The sequence below is a fragment of the Canis lupus genome, chromosome 2 (genome assembly GCF_011100685.1).
Source record: "Canis lupus familiaris isolate Mischka breed German Shepherd chromosome 2, alternate assembly UU_Cfam_GSD_1.0, whole genome shotgun sequence".
In the NCBI taxonomy this organism is placed as follows: Eukaryota; Metazoa; Chordata; class Mammalia; order Carnivora; family Canidae; genus Canis; species Canis lupus.
The window spans coordinates 1,667,528-1,692,596 of NC_049223.1; the positions used below are offsets into that span (position 1 = coordinate 1,667,528).

Genomic DNA, 25,069 nt, shown 5'->3' on the forward strand with positions numbered 1-25,069 from the left:
GATGCAGGACCTGATTCCAGGACTCCAGGATCACAACCTAAGCTCAAGGCAGACGCTCAACCACTGAGCCACCCAGATGTCCCTCCATTACTACATTTCTTAAATGCGATGGCATATACAGTCCAGGCTATATTTTTTGGGATAGAGTGGGGCGGGAAATGAGCAAATTCCAGAATCCTGAGGGTAAAGTAGGGTGGACGCTTATTCAATGTAGGCTTTAAATTTTTTAATCTACAGAAAGACTCAAAAATAGGTTAAACCTGCCTCAGAATGTAAGAAACTCAAGTTTCTTTCCTACTTTCTTTGAGCTCCCTCTTCTAATTAGGAAACTGTCACAGAAGCTCAAATATGCACAATACAAATGTTCAAAGGTCCAAATACATCATCTCCACTGCCATTCATAATGATCCTGCGGGTAGTTCCAGAAAGTAAGCCAACAGCACTTCTCTTTAAGGGTGACAGAATCAAAGCACTTGATCAAGTCACCAGGAACCAGGCATCACAAAGTGGAGATTTTTCAGAACAATAAGAATTCTCGCCACCTGACTCCTAATAAAGTATTCTTGCTACACCATCTTGTTCTTAAGCAATATCCCTTCAAAATTCTCAATGAATGCAGTCATAGTTATATAGGTAAAACGTTTCTGGTTCCAGAAGATCATTTCTTCTTTTGGTAAAAGTTTAAAAAATAAAAAGGAAGAAAAGAAAAAATAAGAGTTGTGATTTGAAGACACAAGTAGCTTATTGTTGATGAGAGTTTAAAACTGAATTCATTGGACTGAAGATGCATTATTAATAGCCAAAGACCAGCTACTTTGGAAAACGTTTTGGCAATTCCTCAAAATGCTAAATACAGAATGACTGTATATTCCAGTAATTCTACTCCTAGGTATATGCCCAAGAGAAATGAAAATATATCACTACACAAAAACTTGTACAAGAATGTTCATAGCAGCATTATTCCTAACAGTCAAAAGGTGGAACAACCCAAATGTCTATCAACTGACGAATAGATAAATAAAATATGGCCAAGCTAGATGATGAAATAGTATTTTCCATAATAATAATAGTTTTTGCCATAAAAAGGAATACACTACAGTATGGATGCACCCTGAAAACATGCTAAGTGAAAGAAGTCCATCATAAAAGGCTATATTGTAGGATTAGATGAAATGTCCAAAAGAGACAAATCTATAGAGGCAGCAAGCAGAGTAGTAGCTGCCAGGAGTGGGGGGTGGTGGTGGTGGTGGTGGTGATGAAGAACACAGAACACAGAGTGACTGTTAATGAACACAAGATTTCTTTTTGGGGTAATGAGTACGTTCTAAAATTGACTGTGGTAATAGCTGCACAACTCCATGACTATACTAAAAACCATTAAGTTGTATACTTTAAAAAGGTGAATTTTATGATATGTAAACTATCTCAACAAAGCTATTTTTTTTTTAAGATTTTATTTATTTATTCATGATAGTCACACAGAGAGAGAGGGGCAGAGACACAGGCAGAGGGAGAAGCAGGCTCCATGCACCGGGAGCCCGACGTGGGATTCGATCCCGGGTCTCCAGGATCACGCCCTGGGCCAAAGGCAGGCGCCAAACCGCTGCGCCACCCAGGGATCCCAACAAAGCTATTTTTTAAAATAAAAATAGTTAAAAACCAAAACTAAGAAAAAACCTGATGGGATAGACTAGAACTGGAATTTTTACTGTATCAGTACAAATTAACAATTTCTAGTTATTAATTTACTAGTTATGTTTGCTGAATGGGCCAGCTAGGAGCACTGAACTGACACCCCAGCAGCGATGAGTACACCTGAACTCTAGGTCTGGGTTTCTACTACTGCTTGTCACTGAAAAAGAAAAAAAATCAGAGAAATGGCTGATTCCAGGGCTGACCTAGGGAGGTACAAGGTGAGCCTGTAATATCCTACTATGCTAAAAAGCAAGAGAGTGCTAAAAAAGAAAGAGAGAAAGAGAGACAGAGACAGAGAGGCATACCACAAGAACACAGAGCCAGTTTGAAAAGACTGCCATTAGACAAATCTAGGGAAATGTGAGTATCAAAACAATTAAGCACAGGAACAGCTATAAATCACTGATAAAACAGAAATCCAGAAGTCCATACTAAAGATGGATGGATGGTAGGATGGGTGGATGGGAAGAAAGGGTTTACCCTGAGGGCAGAATGATGACTGCCAAAGGGCTGGGAAGTTAGCATTCTGTATTCAAAATATAAATATTGGTTTAAGCAAGAATGATCAATAGATGCTAAATCTGGGGTTGGAGGTAAGATGCAGGATATTTGTTTGCATAGTCCATAGACTGCTTATTAGTTGGCAGGGGAAAAGCTTTTAAAATACGGGGTAGAGAATTTGGACGGCACCTTGCAGGGTGATCAAAATCAACATTGCCAATGAAGTCAGAAGAATATCCTGTCTCCAGATTTGAAACACAAAGCAGCGCAAGGAGCATTCCATTCAGGCTGTAAATGTTCTCCCAGTTCCTTCAGACAAATCCAAAACAGGAAACATTCTGTTAAAAAAAAATGGGGTGCCTGGGTGGCTCAGTCAGTTAAGCATCTGACTCTTGGTTTCAGCTTAGGTCATGATCCCATGGCTGTGAGATCAAGCCCTGCATTGGGCTCCATGCCGAGTGGGGAGTCTGCTAGAAGATTTTCTCCCTCTGCCCCCATCCCAATGAATAAATCTTTTAAAAACCAAACAAAAAACACCTAGCCCTGTATTCTTCAACAATGTTAGTGTCATGAAATACACGGAAAGGCTGAGGATCTCTCCAGATTAAAGGGCACTGAGGGGCACACCAACTAAGTGTCATGTGTGATCCTGGATTGAGAGCAGTACCAGAGGAAAACAGGCTACACAGGACATGATGAGGCCACTTTAACACAGCTGCATTATAGACAATTAAAAAGAACTGTACCAATGTTTAATCCCTGATTTTGATAACAATATTGTAGTTACACAGAGAATACCCTTGTTCTTAGGAAATACACAGTAAAATATTTAATACTGTACTTTAAAGGGAGTGATGCAGGTAATTCCCAAACAATTCAGAGAAAATATATAGGATAATGATCAGAGGATGAGTAGAATCTGGATAAAAGGTATATGGGAATTTTTTGTACTATTATTATTACAACTTCTAGAAGTTTGAAATCTTTCAAAAAAGTTAAATATATACATATATACATGTAAAAGTTACACATGCTTCTCTATAACTACCTAACACATGTAACACATAAAACTTTATATAATATACATATGTGTAAAAATATTTCTATAAAGTAAAAGAACAGGGTGGGAACCTCTGCTCAAAGGGCAAGGGGTAGAGAGTTTGCTTTCTAAAGAGCTTTTCTTGCAAAGTTCTTGCTCCTTCTCAGACCTCCTGTTTTTCCTTTGCTTTCTCTACTCCAGAAATCCCTAAGCAAGATGCTAAAGTTGAAACTGAGGTCAAGAGAGTGAGAAGTGAAAAATAAGATGACACAGTAAAAAGGGTACCTGTCCAGCTCACATAAGCAACAGTAGTGAATCCTCTACCCCTAGAAAATGACAACAAAGGACCTGGGAAGTCACAGGTTGAGGGCATCTAAGAACAGCTCTTTTCACCCATCCAGCAGTGTCTAAGCAATGAAAACCAGGAAACCGTGGTCAAGAATTTGTGCCGTCTACAGATAAGATCCTAACAGCGCATACAAAAGATCATGGTTTCAAACTCAGCAATGCCCCCTGACAACATGCCATGAATTCTCTAGGACAAATCCTAACACTGGTTCAGTGACCCCTTCACTTGTATGGCTCATCAAAGAAACTGCAGTTTTCAAAATGACTTACGGAGGCATCAGGGAAGCAATTCCACCTGTCAGCTATCTTGTATTTGTACAGACTATTATTACATTTCACAAGCGTCACTTTATTTGTGCCACCTGATGAGTGACAGAATGAAGGGGAAGGATGAGTGTGGTGGAAACAGGAGAGAAACAGGACAAGCGAAAGTGTTCTAGAGACATAACCAAGGCCCTCAAAGACCTGATGTCTTACAGACTCTCATCTGTATCAACATTATCAACGTATACACCATTATCATTTCTAGATACTCTAAAACAAAACAAAACAAAACAAAACTGAGAGGAAACAAAGCATGTCCCCTATTTCAATATCCTGTGTCAAGTATTATGAGGATGTGAGAATCAAAGTATCTAAGATTCCCTTAGTGAGCTGTGAAAATCCTATAATTTTGTATCACTACAACCTTCCTATAAATGTGAAGTTATTCCAAAATATGAGGTGGATCCTTTGGTCTTCCTGGACTTTTAAAAATCTTACTGAGATTAAAATCTTAGGGAGGCTTCTTTCACACTGTCCAAGCATATTGTATTGATGCTAACATAGCATTTCTTAAATTTGTATTCTATTAAGAGCAAATTTCCCAGAGAGGCAAAGCAAAGTTTAGAATTTTTTAAATTTCAGTTCCTGGATCAAACTCACTTCATTCTTTGACTTCTTATGGCTTAAGAGATATAGGAATATAACAGAATAAACATTGTTTTAGAAGGAATATACCCCTATCTCATTCAAAGCTGGAAGGCAGAAATCAATTCAGAATTTAACTAGTTTGGACCCTCAACTTTATGGTCAACTAATATTCAATAAAGGAGGAAAGACTATCCACTGGAAGAAAGACAGCCTCTTCAATAAATGGTGCTGGGAAAATTGGACATCCACATGCAGAAGAATGAAACTAGACCAACTCCCTTGCACCATACACGAAGATAAACTCAAAATGGATGAAAGATCTAAATGTGAGACAAGATTCCATCAAAATCCTAGAGGAGAACACAGGCAACAGCCTTTTTGAACTCAGTAACTTCTTGCAAGATACATCCCACGAAGGCAAAAGAAACAAAAGCAAAAATGAACTATTGGGACTTCATCAAGATAAGAAGCTTTTGCACAGCAAAGGATACAGTCAACAAAACTAAAAGACAACCTACAGAATGGGAGAAGATATTTGCAAATGACGTATCAGATAAAGGGCTAGTTTCCAAGATCTATAAAGAACTTATTAAACTCAACACCAAAGAAACAAACAATCCAATCATGAAATGGGCAAAAGACATGAAGAGAAATCTCACAGAGGAAGACATAGACATGGCCAACATGCACATGAGAAAATGCTCTGAATCACTTGCCATCAGAGAAATACAAATCAAAACCACAATGAGATACCACCTCACACCAGTGAGAATGGGGAAAATTAACAAGGCAGGAAACAACAAATGTTGGAGAGGATGCAGAGAAAAGGGAACCCTCTTACACTATTGGTGGGAATGTGAACTGGTGCAGCCACTCTGGAAAACTGTGTGGAGGTTCCTCAAAGAGTTAAAAATAGACCTGCCCTACACCCAGCAATTGCACTGCTGGGGATTTACCCCAAAGATTCAGATGCAATGAAATGCAGGGACACCTGCACCCCGATGTTTATAGCAGCAATGGCCACAATAGCCAAACTGTGGAAGGAGCCTCGGTGTCCATCGAAAGATCAATGGATAAAGAAGATGTGGTCTATGTATACAATGGAATATTACTCAGCCATTAGAAATGACAAATACCCACCATTTGCTTCAACGTGGATGGAACTGGAGGGTATTATGCTGAGTGAAATGAGTCAATTGGAGAAGGACAAACATTATATGTTCTCATTCATTTGGGGAATATAAATAATAGTGAAAGGGAATAGAAGGGAAGAGAGAAGAAATGTGTGGGAAATATCAGAAAGGGAGACAGAACATAAAGACTCCTAACTCTGGGAAACAAACTAGGGGTGGGGTGGAAGGGGAGGAGGGCGGGGGGTGGGGGTGAATGGGTGACGGGCACTGAGGGGGGGCACTTGACAGGATGAGCACTGGGTGTTATTCTGTATGTTGGCAAATTGAACACCAATAAAAAATAAATTTATTATTAAAAAGAAAAAGAATTTAACTAGTTAGGACGACTATGAACTCTCTACACAGCAGTATTCCCAAACAAAATTGGAAAGAATTATTCCATTCTGATCCTAGCAATTATGAAAACACTATATTCATACTCAAAATACCAGAAAGACTTTCATTAGTTTTGGTGCTGAACTTGGAAAATTAAACAGAATTTATCTGTATTCCAATAGGCAATAAAAATAATAACATCAACATATGCATATGGTGTTATAATTAGTTTGCAAATCACCTTCTTTTCCATTATATCATTTGAGTCAGGTAGGCCAATAATTATGTCCCATTCTATGAGACAGGAGAACTGAGACTTTCAGACTTCTTCAAAGTCCCCAAATTATCAGGTGGCAGGTCTAGGGCTTGAGCAAAATCCTTTTGGCTCTAAGTCCAGCTAACAGTGTGACTACTGCTTAACTGATAAGTAACATCCTATAGTTACTTTATTCTCTCACAAAGTTTCTAGAACTATCACCTGTCTCATTATTAAGACAAATACTATCATTGTTTTCCATGAGTGTAAGGTAGGCCAGCCATTCAACTTCTGATTCATTCTTTTTTAATACCTTTTTTTTTAAAACTTCTTAGAATGATCAAATCACTTTAGGTATGCTGTTACCAAGTGACAAGAGGATGTCATAGAAATATTAGCACAAAGTAAAAGGCATGAATTTTCCCTAAGTTTCAAGGGTGATTCTAGACTGGACGCCTGCAATGTGCCACTCACAATTTATAAAGAGAGATCTACACATTCTAATTAAAAGATTCATTGAAATAACTAACCTTAAACAAAAAGTAAAGCCGAAACTTTAGTAAATGTTGAATGAAGTAGAAACTTTAAACAAAGCTCTTTACCCAGCCCTCTTTTAAAAACCTAAATGTCATTCATAATGTATTACATTTTCCTATAACTATTAATACTAATTACTTTAAAACATAGAAAGATGATTAGTTGAATATGAATCTTCATAATTCACCCTGACTTAACTATCAAAATAACCAAAGAGATTTGAGGTTTATCCTCAAATGGTTTCAAGCTTTAAAATCTATGATAATTCTTTTAGAGGCAGCCTCTTTTTACTTAATCCTTTATGAATGTCTTGGCTCGTCTGGGCCAATTAAATAAAGGCCCATCTCTCTTCCAGCCTGGGTGGTGTTTCATTCTCAACTGATCCTTTCCCTGTTAATGTTCCCAAAGTCTACTCCTGTCACTTGCCAAGGTGTTACTAGCTGGGAGCCAGAAAAGTCTAATTCTCTTCCATCTAGTACAAGCTATTTCCCCCACAGACATTATCCAGGGGTAGAGTTGACCACACTTACATTCTAAAATGGCTTACCTAGAGCCACTGCTTTCATTTTTCTTAAATAGTAGCTAGCCTCTTGTAGATTTTCTTAGCAACATGTACTGATTAGGTTTTTCAGAACATGATGGAGAAATTAAAGAAACAGCACCCCTCAAAATAAAGCCACTAAAAAAGAGGTTTTATAAGCAAGGGCAAAGAATAACCATCATTCCACAGTTCAACAACAAATTAGATTACAAATTTTTGTTAGGGCCAGTATTCAGAAATGAGTTCTAGAAACTATCCTATAAAAATTTAATTATAAATATCATCTCTAACTTTAGATAAAAAAGCTTAACAACCTCTGTCCAAGTGAGAACTGATAAATAGTACCTACCTAGCATGGTTACTAAATAGGTTAAACCAATTAGAACAGACCCAGACACAAACATGGTAATCAACAGACTACTGATGATGACAATTCATCCTTTGTCTAGTGTTCTAACTTATAACACCCAGGTGTCTAAGAACCTGAACACAGATGGTTTATTGGCCTAATTTGAATCTGCAGTAACTTCACTCCAATTATATTCCAGTCGGTTGGAATGGCGCATTCCAATGGCTTTTCTCAGCACATGCAAAACCAATATGCTACTTTACAACTAGGTCTATTCACAAACTAGAGGGTAATACTGTTACACAGTCATCTGTTATGTAAGACAGCACAGAGATTTATATAGGAAGTACATTAGAGCAGATGTCAACAGCTGTGTAATTTCACTCTTTGTATCAGGAGATGAGATGTTTTACAGAGGTCTGAAGGCTGAGGGCTGAGCTGGCTTACAATACATAGCCTACCATTCTAATCCATATTCTGGGTACAAGAGATATTTACCCAGTGTGTACCCAGGACTGTATCAACACAAAGTGTGAGGTTAAGTTGGAGAAATATCCAAACAGATCTGCAGGTCAGCACTATGACAGCACATCTCTGTCTCATTAGCCACAATCAGAAAAGGGTGGCATGGGCTAACTCCTACCCTCCTCTTTCTTCAAAACACCTTTATAATAGAGCTGCAATGACCAAGAAAGGCAGCTTGTCTGCAGTTTCAGCTCATCTCTTCTTTGCAAGTTCCTTGTCAGATTTGCTAATGAGTCAGAAAGCACCTACCCCAGAGCATCAAGCAGGCAAAGAAATGAAAGATAAGGATTTATAAAATTAGTTCAAATCACTCAAACTTCTATGTCTAGGTATATACTGTTTTTTTTTTTAAAATAATGCTTATGTTTTTCTTGTGACATAAATTTTAATTTCACAGAGACTTTACACATTGATGCTTCAAAATTTGAGAAGGCCAGGGAAGAGGTCGCAAATGCTTTAAGAATCCAATAAAAATTACAGACCCTCTCTCTGACCCTTCCGACACTGTACAGGTATATCTATACTGACTTGCCTAAGAAGGAATTATCAATCTCCCAAGGGTGAACCATGGAGCCCCTTTGAGAGCTTGGGCCTGGCTTATGAATTTTTCAACTGCATTTTGTCCAGATCTCCAACGGGCAGGGAAGGCAGTATTATAGCTAGAAGTCTCTTTAACACAGCTTCAGTGCCAAGTACTTCAAAATCCACAAAAACTTATATGCAAACAGTTTAGAAATTCTGAGAAAGTCCTTGTAAGGTCAAATACATCATTATTCTTTTCAATATGAGAATTTATAGCATGCTTCTTTTGGTAATTCACCTACTTCATCATTCCATACCTCATGGAGACAGTTTTCTTTCCTACATAAAGAGGCATATATTTAGAAGGAGAGGAAAGTGGCAGGTCTCCACATTCCTGAGGGGTAGAGGTTGGGGTGTTCCAGGGTGGAGAGGTGTTAGTGGGAGGGCAGACAGAGCAGAGACTGGAGCCAGCCAGTGGCATCTGCCCCTCCAGGAAGAACAAAGTACCTCAAAGAGACACTTCATGCCTAGCCAGCAGGGGATGGAGATATTGCTCAGAACTGGCCAAAAGACTAGAGCTGAACTTTTTAAATCCTTTTAAAACTAAAGTATTATCCAGTTTATTCTTTCTGCAGGAACTCTAAGAACAAAGGGACTCTGCTGGACCTCTAAATACCTATTAAGGAGAGGAAAGAATATGTGGAGACAATAGCCTCATGGAAACAATTATGTGTTTATTCAAACAGAAGTGAATTACAGGGAGAAAAATGGTAATGGCGGTGGCGGGGTGGGGGGTAGTAGAAGAAGGAAAGAATTAGAAATTTAACAGAAGTGACTTTCATTTGGACCTGTGTAGTGTGTGCTATGGTATTGTTCATACATACCTTCCCGTGAACAACAGCAGTTTGGGGCTTCTGGAAAAACACTTTGGACAGTGGAAATACCAAGCCATACTTGCCCAATTACAAACCAAACTGAGCATATGTACATCACAACATTCTTCACATTCTTCCACGTACTGACAAAATACATGAACCCTTTGCACCTACTCCAGACATGGTTATTTAAGCTCTTTACACAGTATAGTCATTATGAAGAACACAAGGAGACAACTTCACTTACATGGTTAATGAAGAGACTCTTGCGTTTTTCTCTCACTGTGAAAACAAAAGATGCGACAGAAATGTTACATGCCTGCATGCTAACCCCTTGCAGACTGCTGAGGACTAGGCCTCTTGTGTCACAGTCCCATCCTTCCACCAACCAACATACCCAGGTGCTCAATTACCATATGTAAGACTATGTGACCTGCACAAATGCAGATCTGAACTTGGCTAACAGAGCAAAATATATACCCAGTTAAAGTATGGCAACTGCAGCTACGATTAGCTACGTAGTAATAGCTTTCCAATAACTAAATTAATTAGTAATTTCATAAAACTTGATGCTTCCATTAATTTAGGATGATTAACCAGTAATAAGACTATTTATTTCTAACTCAACCAAACCTATAAAGATCCACACAATTTGGGTGAAATATATAATAATAATAATAATAATAATAATACATGCAACAGCATTAAGACACAGGAAAGATAATGTACATCAGAAGTGTTATTTATCATGGAAACCAACTGCGCTGAGTGCTGGGTGCTAATGAATAAAACCAGGCAGTATCCTCTCCTTCGGTAAGGCTGGTAAAATCCACAATAAAAAATACTGCCCTGTCTAAAAGAGCATTTCTCCTACTACTGTCTGTGCATCATGGCTCAGCCTTCCCTACATCAGACCTTAGCGTTTCCCAAGTCCTTAGCCCCAAAGATGTAGAAGGGTGTCAGTGAAACCAGAGGATTATTAAAATAACCTAGGAGCACTGAGTTTTGCCTCTTTTTTCCTAAAGACTTACTTTTGAGGGTACATATTAGTCACCCGGCATATTTATTGAGTAGGGCACTACAGAGGAGATGAAGACCAGGTTTCCTTCAAGGGGATGACATCTTTGGTTCCTGGGAATCCAAAATGCTACCTCATACAAACTGCATACAAATCCAGTTCATCTGAGGAGGAAATTTTTTTTTCTTGGTAGTCAGTCCATGACCCAAGTGCAGAATGTTGTGCCCAAGATCACGAATCCGGGAAACCAAGGAGCCGACACCGATGCAAACACACGAGGGTTTATTTACAAGCTCGAGCCTGGGTCCAAGTGTACCCGACACAGCGGAGCAGGGACTTGGACGCTGAGACTAAGAGCCTTAGCAACTTTATAGGGGCCGGTGGCCAATGGGATACGCAGAAAGTTGCACAGTCATGCTGGTCCACTGAGCCGGATTTCCAGTTAGGGTGTGCCCTGGCCTTTCTTTCTTTTCTTTCTTTTCTTTTCTTTCTTTCTTTCTTTCTTTCTTTCTTTCTTTCTTTCTTTTCTTTCTTTCTTTCTTTCTTTCTTTCTTTCTTTCTTTTCTTTCTTTTCTTTCTTTCTTTTCTTTCTTTCTTTCTTTCTTTCTTTCTTTCTTTCTTTCTTTCTTTCTTTCTTATTTATTTATTTATTTATTTATGATAGACACAGAGAGAGAGAAAGAGAGGCAGAGGGAGAAGCAGGCTCCATACCGGGAGCCCAACGTGGGACTCGATCCCGGGACTCCAAGATCGTGCCCTGGGCCAAGGCAAGCGCCAAACCGCTGAGCCACCCGGGGATCCCTGCCCTGGTCTTTGACTAGGGCGGGGCAGTATCACTGAGCCGGATTTCCGATTAGGGCATGTCCTAGGCTTGACTAGGGCAGGGCAGTGCCCTAAGTAATAAGCAGGTCAGCACAAGCCGGGTGCAGCTCAAAATAGAGTCAGTCCTGCTCTGCTTGTCCAGGGGTAGGGGATTTTGTTAAATTTCCTGGGTCCCACACGGAATCACTAGTTTTCCAAAGCCCTGCAGCTGATCTGCCGGAGGGGGCTTGGGAAATGCTTTCCTATGTTTACATTCTGTTCTTCAATTCACAAGGAAACATTTTGCTTTTCCTTAGAAGTCCTGTCATCTGTGGCATGAAGGCTGTCCCTCTTCCTATCTCAAAGATGCTTGAGATACAAAGCAAAAACCAACTTGAGGATCATGCTGAGAGAAGGTACTTACACGTGGCCATCAGATGGATTCATCTGCAGGCCACTGGCATGCACTGCACACAGAATGTGAGGCACCCTGGCCATGCCAGTGGCCAAACCAGCACCCCGGGAACTCAAGAGCATATACAACAGCAGCAGATCATGTCTGCTATTCACAGTGTGGAGGCTGCATGATTTTTTTTGACCTAATTCCAAATAAGCATCATTCACACATGAACCACAACAGTAGAAAAATGAGGCTCTGGTAGGAAGCACTGTGTTTGTAACTGGCATATTACTTTGTATGCCTGGGTGTATTCTCTGCAGTGTGTGTACATGTGCATGTTTTGCTTAAATCAATTTGATACTAAATTATGTATCTATTCAAGGTTGTTCTACCACATAGGGGTCTGATGACATTTCTATGGTGGTTTTTCCATTGGCTGAAGGGATCTGGAAACACTTTCTGCACAGGTAGTAGACTTGACAAAGTTTCTAGCAAATTTCATAGGTGACATTTAGTTCTTCCTAGGGTCTCCCAGAAATAGGTTTGTGCAGAGGGTGTATATCTCCCAATTATGGCAACTGCCTCCAAGGGCACTTTAATGCCCTGTATCACCTAGCCTCCAAAAGATAAAAGATATCCATGCCTCAAGGAATATTAGAGCTTCTTTTGTTGTTGTTGTTGTTGGCTAATATTATTTAGTAGAGCTTCTTATATATGGGCACTGTTGAAAAAATTAAGCATTATTCAGAAAAAGGAGAGAGGGCTAAAAATCAGAATCAGAATCTTCAATAGTATGCGTGGAAAGTTTTAACAATAAAGTTTATATAACAAAAAACAAAAAACCACCCCAAACAAATAGGAATACTGTATAAAAGTATATACTATTCTTGTACATCTACAAAAATAAGTCTCAGGGAAGAATCATGAAGCCCAACTGGTTCCAATTAGAAGAGTGAAAAACAAAATTCACTAAGACCATTATAAAATACCTAAGGATAAAGTACCCAAATCTATTATAGAATATCTTAGGCACTCACTGTTTTTAAACAAATGAATACCTATGCCTTACCCTATTTCACTCAGAGCAACTGGACCTGCTGAATCTGATCTGAAATCTGGGTTCATGGGATTATTTTGTATTCTGTATTATTCTGTAATCCACTCCTAAGAGGGCCTTTCCAAAATCAAGTCTGCATAGTATCTGAAAGGCTTTTCTGTTCATATATCCCTGTAACTGACTTCCTTGTGGAGTGTCTCCTGAATCCCAAAACCAACCGCCAGTCCCTTCTCAAATAAAAATAGTTGCCAATATCCATGCTTGTATCAGGTGGCCTGACCATAACTGCCTGGATCTAGGTATATATCCATTCCTAACTGAGCTAATTCTCTCTCCTAGGAATCTGGAGATGTTAAAAGAATTAACACAGAAGGTTTGACTGTGCATCCCTGAAATGGCCTGTTTGCAAGGGAAACCCTAAAGCTGGTGTCTGAGAATATGGATTTAGGAAGGGTTTCCTACCATTCCCTAGCTGATAAAAAGTGGCTCATTGTGCTTACATTGTGCAAACAATACGGTTTATGCTAAATACCTGCTTTCCTCCTGGGAGTCTAGAATTTTTGTACATACTGGGCAGAGGCTGCCTACTTAACCAGTCCTCAATAAAAATCCTGGGCACTGGGTCTCTAAGGAGCTTTCCTGGCTGGCACATGTTACAGGTTGTCACTGGGGAAACCTAGCACATCCTGTGTGACTCTACCTGGAGAGTACTCTTGGAAGCCTATAGTATTTTCTGGACTTCGCCCATGTACCTTTTCCTTATACTGATTTTGCTTTGCATATGTTCTTTGTAATTAGCCATAGCCATGAATGTGAGTATTTTTTGAGGGCTATGACCCCTACTGAATCACCAGAACTGGGCAGGGAGTAGAGAGGATCACTCTGAGGATCTCCAACACACCTGCCATGCAGAAACGAATGGAGGGCAGGAGGGTGATAAGGAGATGGTAGGTGCTTTTAGTCCTTTAGATGGCTTTTAGTCCTTATTTCCCATGACCTGTAAGGTTTCTCAGGTACCCTGGCGCCCTTACAATTAATTATTCCTTTTCCCCTAAGCTAGTAGGAATACGATCAAGACACTACCACAGGAGAAAAAACAATAAGTGGAAATTCTTACACTTGTACCACCAAAAACGATGAATTATACTGCTTAAATTTAAATCTGTCTTTAAAATAAATTTGAAACTACTGAGACCAGTAATCAGTTCTGAAATTCAAACAGCTTTTAGTCATTTTATTTTATGTAATGGTAGTAGCAATATGCCAATTCATTTCTGACATTAGCTTTAATCATTTTAAAACCTGAATATTTTTGCTTACTAATAACACATTCAACCAAAATTCTCCAGAGTTTTTAGAGTTCCTATATAACTGAGGGACTAATAGTCATATTTTGCTTTCCTGGGAAAACAGGCAACAAATTGATGTGGATCATACATCTCACTTTCCTGGAAAAGGAATAGCTCTTTCCCTTTGATCCCATCCACGATGGTTTGTTAACGAAATTTTTAATTAACTATTAAAATAAATCCATAATGACTTAAATAGAAAATATATTTGATGCTTTAAAAATAAGCCATCTAACATTAACAAAAATACTACTGTTGGCATTACGTGTTCTCCAGATAAAATGAGAAAATGGCAGTGTTTGCCATCTGCGATAACCAGAACTTCACTTAGGTTGCTACATGGACATTCCCTTGTCACAATGTCACAGAAGCAAAATTTCTTTACTTTTAAAAGTACAACTTTCTAAAAACAACTTTCTTTCAAAAAACCTAGTGCCTAATTATAGAGGACTGATTAACAATCTAAATGCAATTTCAGCTAACCTCTTTTACAGACAAACATTTAAAAAATTATGGTTTCCACTGTCCCACCTCTAAAACAGATCTTCCAATGGCAAATGTCAGCTACTATTTGACACAAAATGTGAGAACTAAATAAGTCCTAAAATAGATAATCCAACATCCTTCCTTTGAAAATATGAAACAAGCAGCCTGTGCAGGCACAGACAGAGAGTGACTAGCAGGGGGAAGGTAGAGGATGGCTTGCTGGCTTTCCCAGACTCCTTCCTCTGCATGACCCTCCCTCCACAGGGCAGTGTCCCTGCTGCCTGAAACCTGCATGAAATCTGACAACAGATCATTAGGATCCAGTATGAACAAAGCTAAACTGTTCCACAAAGAAAAACTACCTAGCTTGTTAATTACACTGGCTGTGAAGGACTGGCAGGTGGGAGGCCTTGACGACAATGTAAAGAATTACAGAACTTTGTTTTGAGATGTAAAGGTGATTGCTGGGATAGCAGAGCCAGTTGGGACCACTAAAATCTGGTTCAAAAGAAAAGGTTTCCTTTTCCTTTCTTTTTTTTCCTGTGGGTGAGCACAGATCAGGCTTTAAACAATCATAAGTTCATATTAATTTTTCTTATAAGTTTGAGATTATTACACAATCTCCAAAGTTTTCAATAATTCAGTGAATTCAATCACTCACTTAATTCAAAATACAGCCATTGAGTCGCATTAGGGAACACAGCTCGAAGGGAAATGCAAAGATATCCTGAGGTGACAGCCTTTCTAAACTCATAGCTTTACAGGGATGAAAGTTTTGGACACCAGTGACTGGGACACAGATTTGTACAGCGTGGAACACATCCACTCCACACCTATGGGCCCTGTACTGGGTGTCCTGATGAGATCGCTACACAATAAAGTTACTCTCCCGCACCACAGGCCCGCTTCTGCGGAGAACTCCAGCCCTCTCGGAATTGTCCTGAACCTGTATTTAGTTCTAAACTTGGGCAGAGAGGAAGGGGACAATTCTGTACCTTCAAAGTGAAATCTAAATAAGCAAAGCAACAAAAATGAAAAGATAAGAAAAACTGCAAAGATGTCTAGGGCAGAGCAGTCATGAAAGCAGAAGATTCCAGAGGACAGAACAGGTGTCAGAAGCATGTATAGGCATATGGAGAAAACCATTCAAAGATCAAGCGTACATCTAAAAAACTGCCAACTAACTTTGGATGTTTTCTGTTTACCTTGGAGAATATGTAGGGTCAAAGGATTTACTCAGAAGCACAGAAACCTTAATAAAGTGGATTCTTTTAGAATTCTGCTGATATTAAAGAAATGCATGATTATTAAAAAAAATCAGAAAACACTGAGCAGTACAAAGAAAAAGATACAAATAGAATTTAGGTTAGGAAAATACAGAGAAACATCAAGAAAAAACATATAATCCAACAACCCATAGATAACTTAGTATGTTAGTGTGTATCCTCTCAAAATGAGTCTTTTCTCTATATGTACTTACCCAGATGTATTATGTGCATTTTTGCATTTCAATATATTTACATATAAACATGTGCAAATATATACATGTGCACATATGCAAGCACACAAAGAGAAATGCTCTCCATTTTTCTGTTGGTATGTTAGCACTGTCATTGGCTGTATAACAATTCTTTAATAAATATGGGGATTAACCCTTTGCCATACGTATTGCAATATCTTTCCCATTTGATGATTTAATTTTTAGGATGTATTTTGACACAAGTTTTCATTTTTTGGCAATTTCTCCCACAAGTTTATATAAGCTTAAAGCTTACATGCCCCCCTTTCCCATTCTGAGATTCATACTTACTCATACTCTTTCTAGATATTTATAATTATATTCATTACAGTTAACCTACACCTACTTGACCTACTAGAAATCTATTCTGGCACATGGTGCCAAGGTATCACTTGATTTTTTAAGATGAGATTCAAGGTACTCTCTACTTTTCTAAAGAGCTGCTATCAAATGTTGGTTACAACAATTTCAGATCTGACTTCTTCCTGATTTGCTTCCAAGGTGTCTGGAAGCAACTCTTAAATGTGACGGTTGATCTATTTATATCAGAAACATGGACAGAAAAAGATGGTTTGGGCACAGCAGAGCCCAGAGACCACCCTTTCTTCTTCCACTGGTAGTCATCACTTCTCCTGGTCAGACCTAGGTTCAGTGTGAACTGCTGCAGTCCTAAGACATCCTAAGATTGCAGAGACCAAGGTCAGGGAAGAAACTCAATCCAAGTGAGCAAATGCATACCTATACTTCAGAATAAGGACTGCACTTACTGAGAGCCTATGTGGTCTTGGATTCTGTGCTCAGAGCTCTGACAGACTGTGTAGTTGGTCTTCCTGACAATGTCATGAGGAGACACTAACTCTATTTTACTGTGGTTCAGGAAAACCATAGGGATCAGGTGTACAGGATCATACAAACAGTAATGGATGTAAGCTTATGGCTCCAGCAGGTTGATTCCAGAAGGCTGTGCTTTACTACAAGACTGTCTTAGGAAATCTTTCCAAGATATTAGTTGTTCTTATGTGGTGAATGACTCAGACTTATCAAGGTGATTCAGTTGCCTTCCAGATGTCGCAGAGGAGCTGACCAGAAACATCAATCATGTAAGGTAGGCTGTAAACATGAGAAGCTCTGAAAAGTACAGAAAGGATTAGCCTGTACTAAATGAAGGGAGACTGGAGAACCTCACAGTTTAAAAAGGAGAGTCAAAAGAGGTTATAGAAAGTAAGAGTTTATCACTACCAACTAACAAACCTGAGGGCACTGGCAAGCAGCAGGACATAGCTGTGGTAGAGAGGGTATAAAGCTCTATCCCCCTGGGATGAATGACCACCCCTTGCCTCGGCTCCAGGTCTCTGCTCACTGAGCCATTTTCTGACTACTGAAGCTGGGGAAAGCAGAGGCCAGGAGAGACGAAAAAGTGCAAGGCATGCTAAAGAAAAACTGATATCCTGGGGTGTAATTTGGTTTCAGTGGCGTGTGTCCTGTGCAAGCAACTTTCTCCAGACTGGAAGGCACAAGAGATCAGACAATGGAGCAAGGCAATGCTTCCAAGAAAAGTGGGCCACAAAGCCCAAAAAGACTTCCGTTGTCCACGTAACTGACAGGGCTTAGCATGCTGGCATCGCACCACCTTGTGCAGCACAACAGATGACTATAGAGACAGGAAAGCTGTCCTGAGGGTGGGATGGTCGTGTCAAGTTCAGACCTGGGAAGTCCTAATATGCTGCCTGGGCCTGAAAACCCACATTCCCCGGTCCTCAAATAACAGGCCTGCCCCTTTTTAATGAAGTTAGGAAAGGTAAAAGAAAGTGATGCTGCCATATACACTAGAGAGCCATTCTGTCAGGGCGACTGTCCCAATGCCCTAGCACATCTGCCCAGCAGTGACCCCCTGCCTTCACTCTTTCATTACTTTATTCATTCAATCCATTTTAAGTTTCTAAGATGTGCTAGCCTCTGTGCTTGTTACAGAGAATGCAAAATGAGGAAAACAAAGTCCCTCTCTTAAAGCAACATGGAATTTAGTGGATATAACAACCTCTTTATATACAATCTCTTTATATACAAATCATTAAAAAATCAGCTCCACAAGAGAGGAATACACAAACTGCACTGAATTTAATGCCACTAATTTTACGGTACACCTTTATTTTATTTGCCACTAAGGAAGGAAAAAAATGCTGTCAATTAAATTTTGAGAAGCCATTGCCTGTTCTGATTTCAGAGATGTTACAGTTGGGAAATGTCTGTCAGAATGGTGGAATGTGGGAAATCTGGGGAAGCACCATCTAAGAGGCAGACTTTAGACCGGCATGTGCTAGAGGGAAGGGTGCTGAGGACCAGGATGGTGCATCAGCTACAGTGTGACAGGCCACAGGGACTGGCCTTCAGCACTGGGAGCAGCTCAGAAGTGTGGGAGCACACAGCAGGAAGCAGAGGGGGCTCGGCAGGAAAGGCAGAAAGGGCTCAAAGGAATGGCTGCATGCCACACCGAGGTATCACTATCCCTTGTGGATGAGCAGAAACTGATGGAGGAGGATGGTTTGAGCAAGAGGAGCCCTAGTGGACCTGTGTTTCAGAATGCTCCTTCTGGCAGCAAAGTGGAGGAAAGGTGAGAAAGGAGTTGAAAGCAGGAAAGGGCTAATGGTCACAGGTCAAGTGCAGGAATATGAGTGGTGAGTCATGACACTGGAGGAAGAAATACCAAGTATACAGGGGATAGATGGAATATAAGACATTGATCACAGGACTCTTGGGCTGCTGGCTGGGGACCCAGACTGACAGTGGGTTTATTCTTTAAAAACAAAAAACAAACAAACAAACAAAAAAACAAAACAGGAAGAAAAGCAGGCAGGAGAGGAAAAAGATGACTTCCAATTTAGACATGAGAATCCTGGGGGATTTGTGGAACCACCACATGGAATGTCTCTCAGGCAGTGGGAAACACACATCTGGATCACATAATTACAGTGCCAGGAAAAGGGATGGCTTCTCCCTGCTTGAGGTCCTGGGATAGAATGGCTCTAGGGAGTCCCAAGTGTCAGTGCTTCACAGGTACAAGAGCAGAGACATGCTGAATGCTTACTGTAAGTTCAACACATCTTCCTATTGCCTCATGACAACAATCTACTAACGTGACTGTTAGGATCATTGCCAATTTACTGGAAATTACAACCTAGGAGGTCACATCACTATAAAGCTAACTAATGGTACTCAAGAGCCTAAGGTCAGTCCCAGAGCCCTCGCTGCCAAACTGGAGTCCAAAGACCAAACACCCCTCAAGAAGTGGCTGGCCACAGGCTAAAGATAATCACAGCCTCCTACATATGGATCGACCTTTCACTGCTCTAGACTTCTGGTATTTCTCGCACATGTACCTCCCCAGACCAGAAGGAAAAAATCAGATAACACAATCCTAGTTTTCATCATTCTTTCCCCAAAATGCTCTTGTCAAAGGACAATTCAGGGCTGGACTTGGACAGCGGTCTTAAAACTAGGTGTTTAAAGAACTCTTGAACACAGCTGATGTGTGAGGCAGGGGCTCCGTCCCTACTTCCTTCTCACAGTTACCTTTCTCCCACTTCTCAGAAAAAGGCATGGCAACCCACCCCTGGATGTACACCAACCTGATATGGAAGACCTCTGCCAGGGGACTAAACAGACGTCAGGGCTGAGGCTGCTGCCTTTAATCCAGGTTCTGTTACCTGCAGCACAGCATGGAATCTGCTCTGTCCTGCGACATTTCTAAGGGACAGTGAAGACTTCTGGCTCTCAATCTACAGATATCACACAGGGATGACAGTTTCTAATCAGCACCATGCCTCTTCAGTGCTTAGACTATGCCAAAGATGCAGGCTCTGAGGGAGAGACCCAGGGGAGAGCACAGGGATGAGCATGAAGGTGTAGCAGACTGCTAGCAAGGCACACACTTCATCCTACCTGTCTGGCCATTTATCATGATCAAATCAAGTGAAGATCAGAGGCATGTACACTGACATGGGACATGAACTGAAAAGAAATGGAATCAGACCATTTCTGACAGAGAATAAGTCTGATTAGACTGACTGGTTTGACAATGATGCATAGCTTTGCCAATGAGGTCATATGAAAGACATATAACATTTTGACAAAAATATATTTTAATCCAAAGAGAAGCTAAAAACATTAGTTCAGAGGAAAGGGACAGGTGGGAAATCTTTCACTCAACATATATTAGAGTCCCTTCTATGAGCTACTCACTGTACATGGCACAGAGATGTAAATGTGAGAAAGACATGAATAAATCATAACAATAAAGTGGAGACCACTCCTTTTCATGAGGGATATACAGACTGCAATGGGGTCAAAGGAATCAGGCAAGATGTTCTGAAATGAATCATAAATTTATTTTCTCAACGCTCCTGGAGTGTATCAGGTTAAACCCAGTGCCCCCAAATGGAAATGTTGTTCTTTAACAGCAGATATATTTAAAAGTCATTTACATGTTAGGTAAAGTCTTTCTGGTGTACTTCCCAGAAACTGCAGAAGTGAGAAGCTCCTCTAACTGGGTGAGAAACTCTTTTGCAAATCAATAGATTCCAATTCCTTTCTGTCAACAAAGCTAAAGGAGAACAAGACAGAATTGTAGCTGAGTGTTAAGGAATTATTTTGGATGATAATAAATCCCTTGGAGATTTTTTGACATATGAATCAGATGAAATAGAATTTAGTGATATTACTACAACAAATCTCCTTCTATTCCCATGTGTATATCTATATGAGCAAAGTTCCTCAGCACTTACATCTATAAAAACACTTTGATGATGACTAGCACTTCACTCCAATAATATGTAATATTCATCCACAGATACATCTCATCAAACATTTTTTCCTAAAAATTATTTCACTTTTCTGTTTAATAATTATTCATTACAATCTTAATACGTTTGTGTTGTTTTGATCAACTAAGAGCTAAGGAAAATAACAATGATACATCAATCCAGAACTTACTTTTAGTATTTAGAGATTTATAATTGTGAGAAATAAAAATTAAACTTAGATCCATACTTTCATAAAATGGCAGTATGACAGTGTGATAAATGACTAAGAAATATATTAGGATAAAATTCGATGGATAAAATGACATGGAAATACAACTTCAAGACAAAAAAGAAATCATATGAAACTTTTAACTGTTAAAAATGAGTTGTTCATACATTTCTTTTGTTCATACATTTTTAAATGATTTATGGTGGATTACCAAATCACTAAGGTACTGCGATTTTATTTGAAACATATTTTTTAAAGAGGGATAGTTTTTATTTTAAAAAGTCCATCTTTAAAATACATCAAAATTAAATCCTTTGGTAGGATGAAAAATTTTTATAGTCAACATAAAAATATTCGAAGGAGTTCATAGTTTTTCAAAATTATTTTCCATAGTATGTAAGCAAAGAAAAAAACTCATTGGTGTAAGAGCTTTGAGGTCCTATGGATTCTTCAATATCTAACAGCAAAAATATTCCCTATGGAACTTGGTAAGCTGTAGGAGAAACGCAGAGTGACAGACAGGGAGGTGGAGAAAAGGGCACAGCAGAGCATAGCGCATATGAGGATGACAAAGAGAACTGGGGATATGTAGGAAGGAGGATGACAGAAAGGTCATGGGAACACTCAGATGGAACTGATTCCTGGAAAGGCACAGGGGTCAGCTGCTTCTAAATGCCAGATAAAAGGAGCACAAAAAGGTTGGTCCCCTTGTGATAGAGAAGTTCAACATTGCCCAGGAACAAAAACATGACCCTGAACAAAGGAAGGCCACAAAACATTTTTTTCAGTTTCATTATTTCTGAAAGAATGTGCAAAGAAAACCATGGCTCATAGCTTTATTTTTGAATTTTAACACTTCTACTTTGGCTTTAGGTCACTCAAGAGACAGTGGTTTTTATTCCTTTAATTATTTCAAGAACTCTTAAACTCAAAGATTACACATACACACAAACACATACACAAAAGTTCTTATTTTTGTCCAAATTCTTCTTTAAGACAACCATACTAGTTAAAATTTAAAAAGATGTGGTTTGACTGCTTTCTTCTAATACTCAAGAATAGGTTTTCGTGTCTTTGAAAACAATGAATTAGGGCAACCCAGGTGGCTCAGCGGTTTAGCACCACCTTCAGCCCAGGGCCTGATCCTCGAGATTTGGGATCGAGTCCCATGTCAAGCTCCCTGCATGGAGCCTGCTTCTCCCTCTGCCTGTGTCTCTGCCTCTCTCTCCCTCTCTCCTCTCTCTGTGTCTCTCATGAATAAATAAATAAAATCGAAAGAAAGAAAGAAAGAAAGAAAGAAAGAAAGAAACAAGAAAGAAAGAAAGAAAGAAAGAAAAAGAAAGAAAAGAAAGAAAGAAAGAAAGAAAGAAAGAAAGAAAGAAAGAAAGAAAGAAAGAAAACAATGAATTAAAATAGTTTAGAAAAGGAAAAACCACTAAGAACTATAATTCTTCCCCACAAGCCAAAATGATAGCATGAAAAGCCAAGGGAGGCCAAGCTAACTAATCTCTCTCTCACCTGGCACCTCCTCAGGACCCCACCCACTCCCTAAAGGAACTCATGGTCCCTTCTTTGTTGAGTGGCTCTCACACAAAGAAATTCTGCAATGACATACCATTTGTGTGAAGAAGAAACTGAGAGAGCAGTCAGTCTGGCTTGAACAGAATATCCCTAACTTCAGCCAGCTGGCGGAGATCTAATTAGGCAAGCACTCCATTATCATTCTGTTATGGTAAAGTTTCCAGTCTCCTTCTCAACAAAGAAAGGATCCAAGGCCAGCCTAAATCTCTTTGATATCAGAGGGAAAAGGAACTTAATAGATTCTAATTTAACTCCAAATGACTTAATACAAGTACCACCTAGAGCAGAATAATGAACAGTTGGCTGTTGGGGAGCATGGCAGATAGAGCACGTTCATCAGACCATCGAGTACTGGAGAAGGAAAGAGGATGGTGGGTCTGCAGAGCAGAGAGCTGCAAAGGTAAAAGAACACCTGGCTGTGATCCCTGGCAGGAGCTACCCTAACATAACTGCCATCACCCTGACAAAAGCCTCCTACCCACAAACCTAGTACAAATAAAGGAGTACATCAATCTGAAGAAGAGAGGGGAGATCACCAGACTCAAAAGAAAGGAATCTAAAAGGTGCTGTGTGTTCTAAAATCTCAGGTTATAACATTTCTTCCAATAAAAAATAAATTGGTGTACGTGGAGCCCATAATTTTTTATTGCTCTAATACTCTTAGAAGTTTTCGGGTCTTGTAATGAAAATGTAAGTTTGTACAAGTAAAGAATGATCACAAATCAAAAATGTCTGGTGGCTTTGTCATTTTTTTTCCTTCTTTCAATCACCAAAGTTGAACATATTCTCTGTACCAGGCAGAGCAAGGCACAGGGCATACTGAGATCTATTATCACTTTCCCTCTAGGAGCTAGCTGGCAACACAGACAAGAAAATAGTTTTAAATACCACAATATGGTTCAGACTAGGAAGAAAGATTTCACATATTACAGGGGGAGCTCACTAAAGGCCCACGTAACCCCCAGCCTGAGAGGCAGCAGGCACCTTCAGGGAGGAGGCTTGGAGATTGAAGAAATGAGCTGTAGAAGACTGAAAGGAAATCCAGGTAAATGCAAAGCACAGGAGGCCACGTGGCACACCAGTGGGGAAATGCAAGGGATTCCACAGGGCTGAAGCATGGAGACGCAATGGAAGACAGTGAAATGAGAAGTAAGGCAGAGGAAGGATTATGAAGGGCCTTGTCTATGATCATACTAAGGCATCTGAAATTTAACTCTAAGGCAACAAGGAAGCCATTAAATAAGTTTAATCAAACAAGTGACATAATCACATCTGAACTACAGGAAGTGTTTTCACCTGGCGATGTAGAGCCATCAGACTGGAAAGGTAAGGCCACAGGTGAGCCACATGTGCTGCAGCCTCCAACTGAGAAAACAGGGAGCCTCAATGAAGGGGCACAATGGGAATGGAAGAGATTGTCAGGTTCAAGGGACATTTATGAGGGAAAAAGTAATATACCTTCAATCACTTGGCTGTAATGGCGGGCTAGTAAATGTTTAACATCTGCCTTTAAAAAATGCCCTGATTTGTAGCATTTGTCAATTTCTATGGGGTAAAAGTTCCCTTCCTGGCTTTTTTCAGACTCCTAGATGGTGTCACTGAACTTAGAACTGGATAGAAATGTGCAGTCAGCTCCTGCGAGTCAGTGTGAGTCAGCTCCAGCACTACTGCCAGAATGTGAGACTGGGGAGAGGGAGGAATCTAGGAAAATTCAAGGCCTCCCCTGGCTTGGAGACCTGGGTAGAGCGGGAAATGCAGGGTGTTAACTGTGCTCCTGAGGTCTGGTTGGGACATGCTGAGTTACACAAAGATATCAAAACGTCCAGCAGGCAGATGGACATAAGGGATGTGAACACTGCAGAGAAAAATCTGGCTAGAGATTATAGTTGAAATGGACATCATGGGGATCCCTGGGTGGCTCAGCAGTTTAGCGCCTGCCTTCAGCCCAGGGCATGATCCTGGAGTCCCGGGATTGAGTCCCACATCAGGCTCCCTGCATGGAGCCTGCTTCTCCCTCTGCCTGTGTCTCTGCCTGCCCCCCCCCCCCATATGTGTGTCTCATGAACAAATAAATAAAATCTTAAAAAAAAAAAAAAAGAAATAGACATCACGATGAACTGTGTGCAAACCCAGAAGAGGATAAAGCACAGAACCCTGTAAAATACCAACAGTAAAGGGATGAACAGAGAAGAACTTGGTTAAAGATGCCTGAGAAAGATCTT

The 25,069-nt window shown here is 39.9% G+C and overlaps 1 protein-coding gene across 7 annotated transcripts in view; it reads right to left on the reverse strand.

Annotated features, from left to right (window-relative positions):
* CCNY (cyclin Y) overlaps positions 1–25,069 on the reverse strand; it is a 333,147-nt gene that overhangs the window by 61,784 nt on the left and 246,294 nt on the right. For all 7 annotated transcript variants that reach the window (XR_005355140.1, XM_038529664.1, XM_038529665.1 and 4 more), the window contains one exon: positions 9,856–9,890. Coding sequence is in view for 6 of the 7 variants with exons in the window: in XM_038529664.1 (XP_038385592.1) it covers positions 9,856–9,890 (35 nt within the window). In the remaining variant the exon portion in view is untranslated. The remainder of the gene's footprint in view (positions 1–9,855; positions 9,891–25,069) is intronic.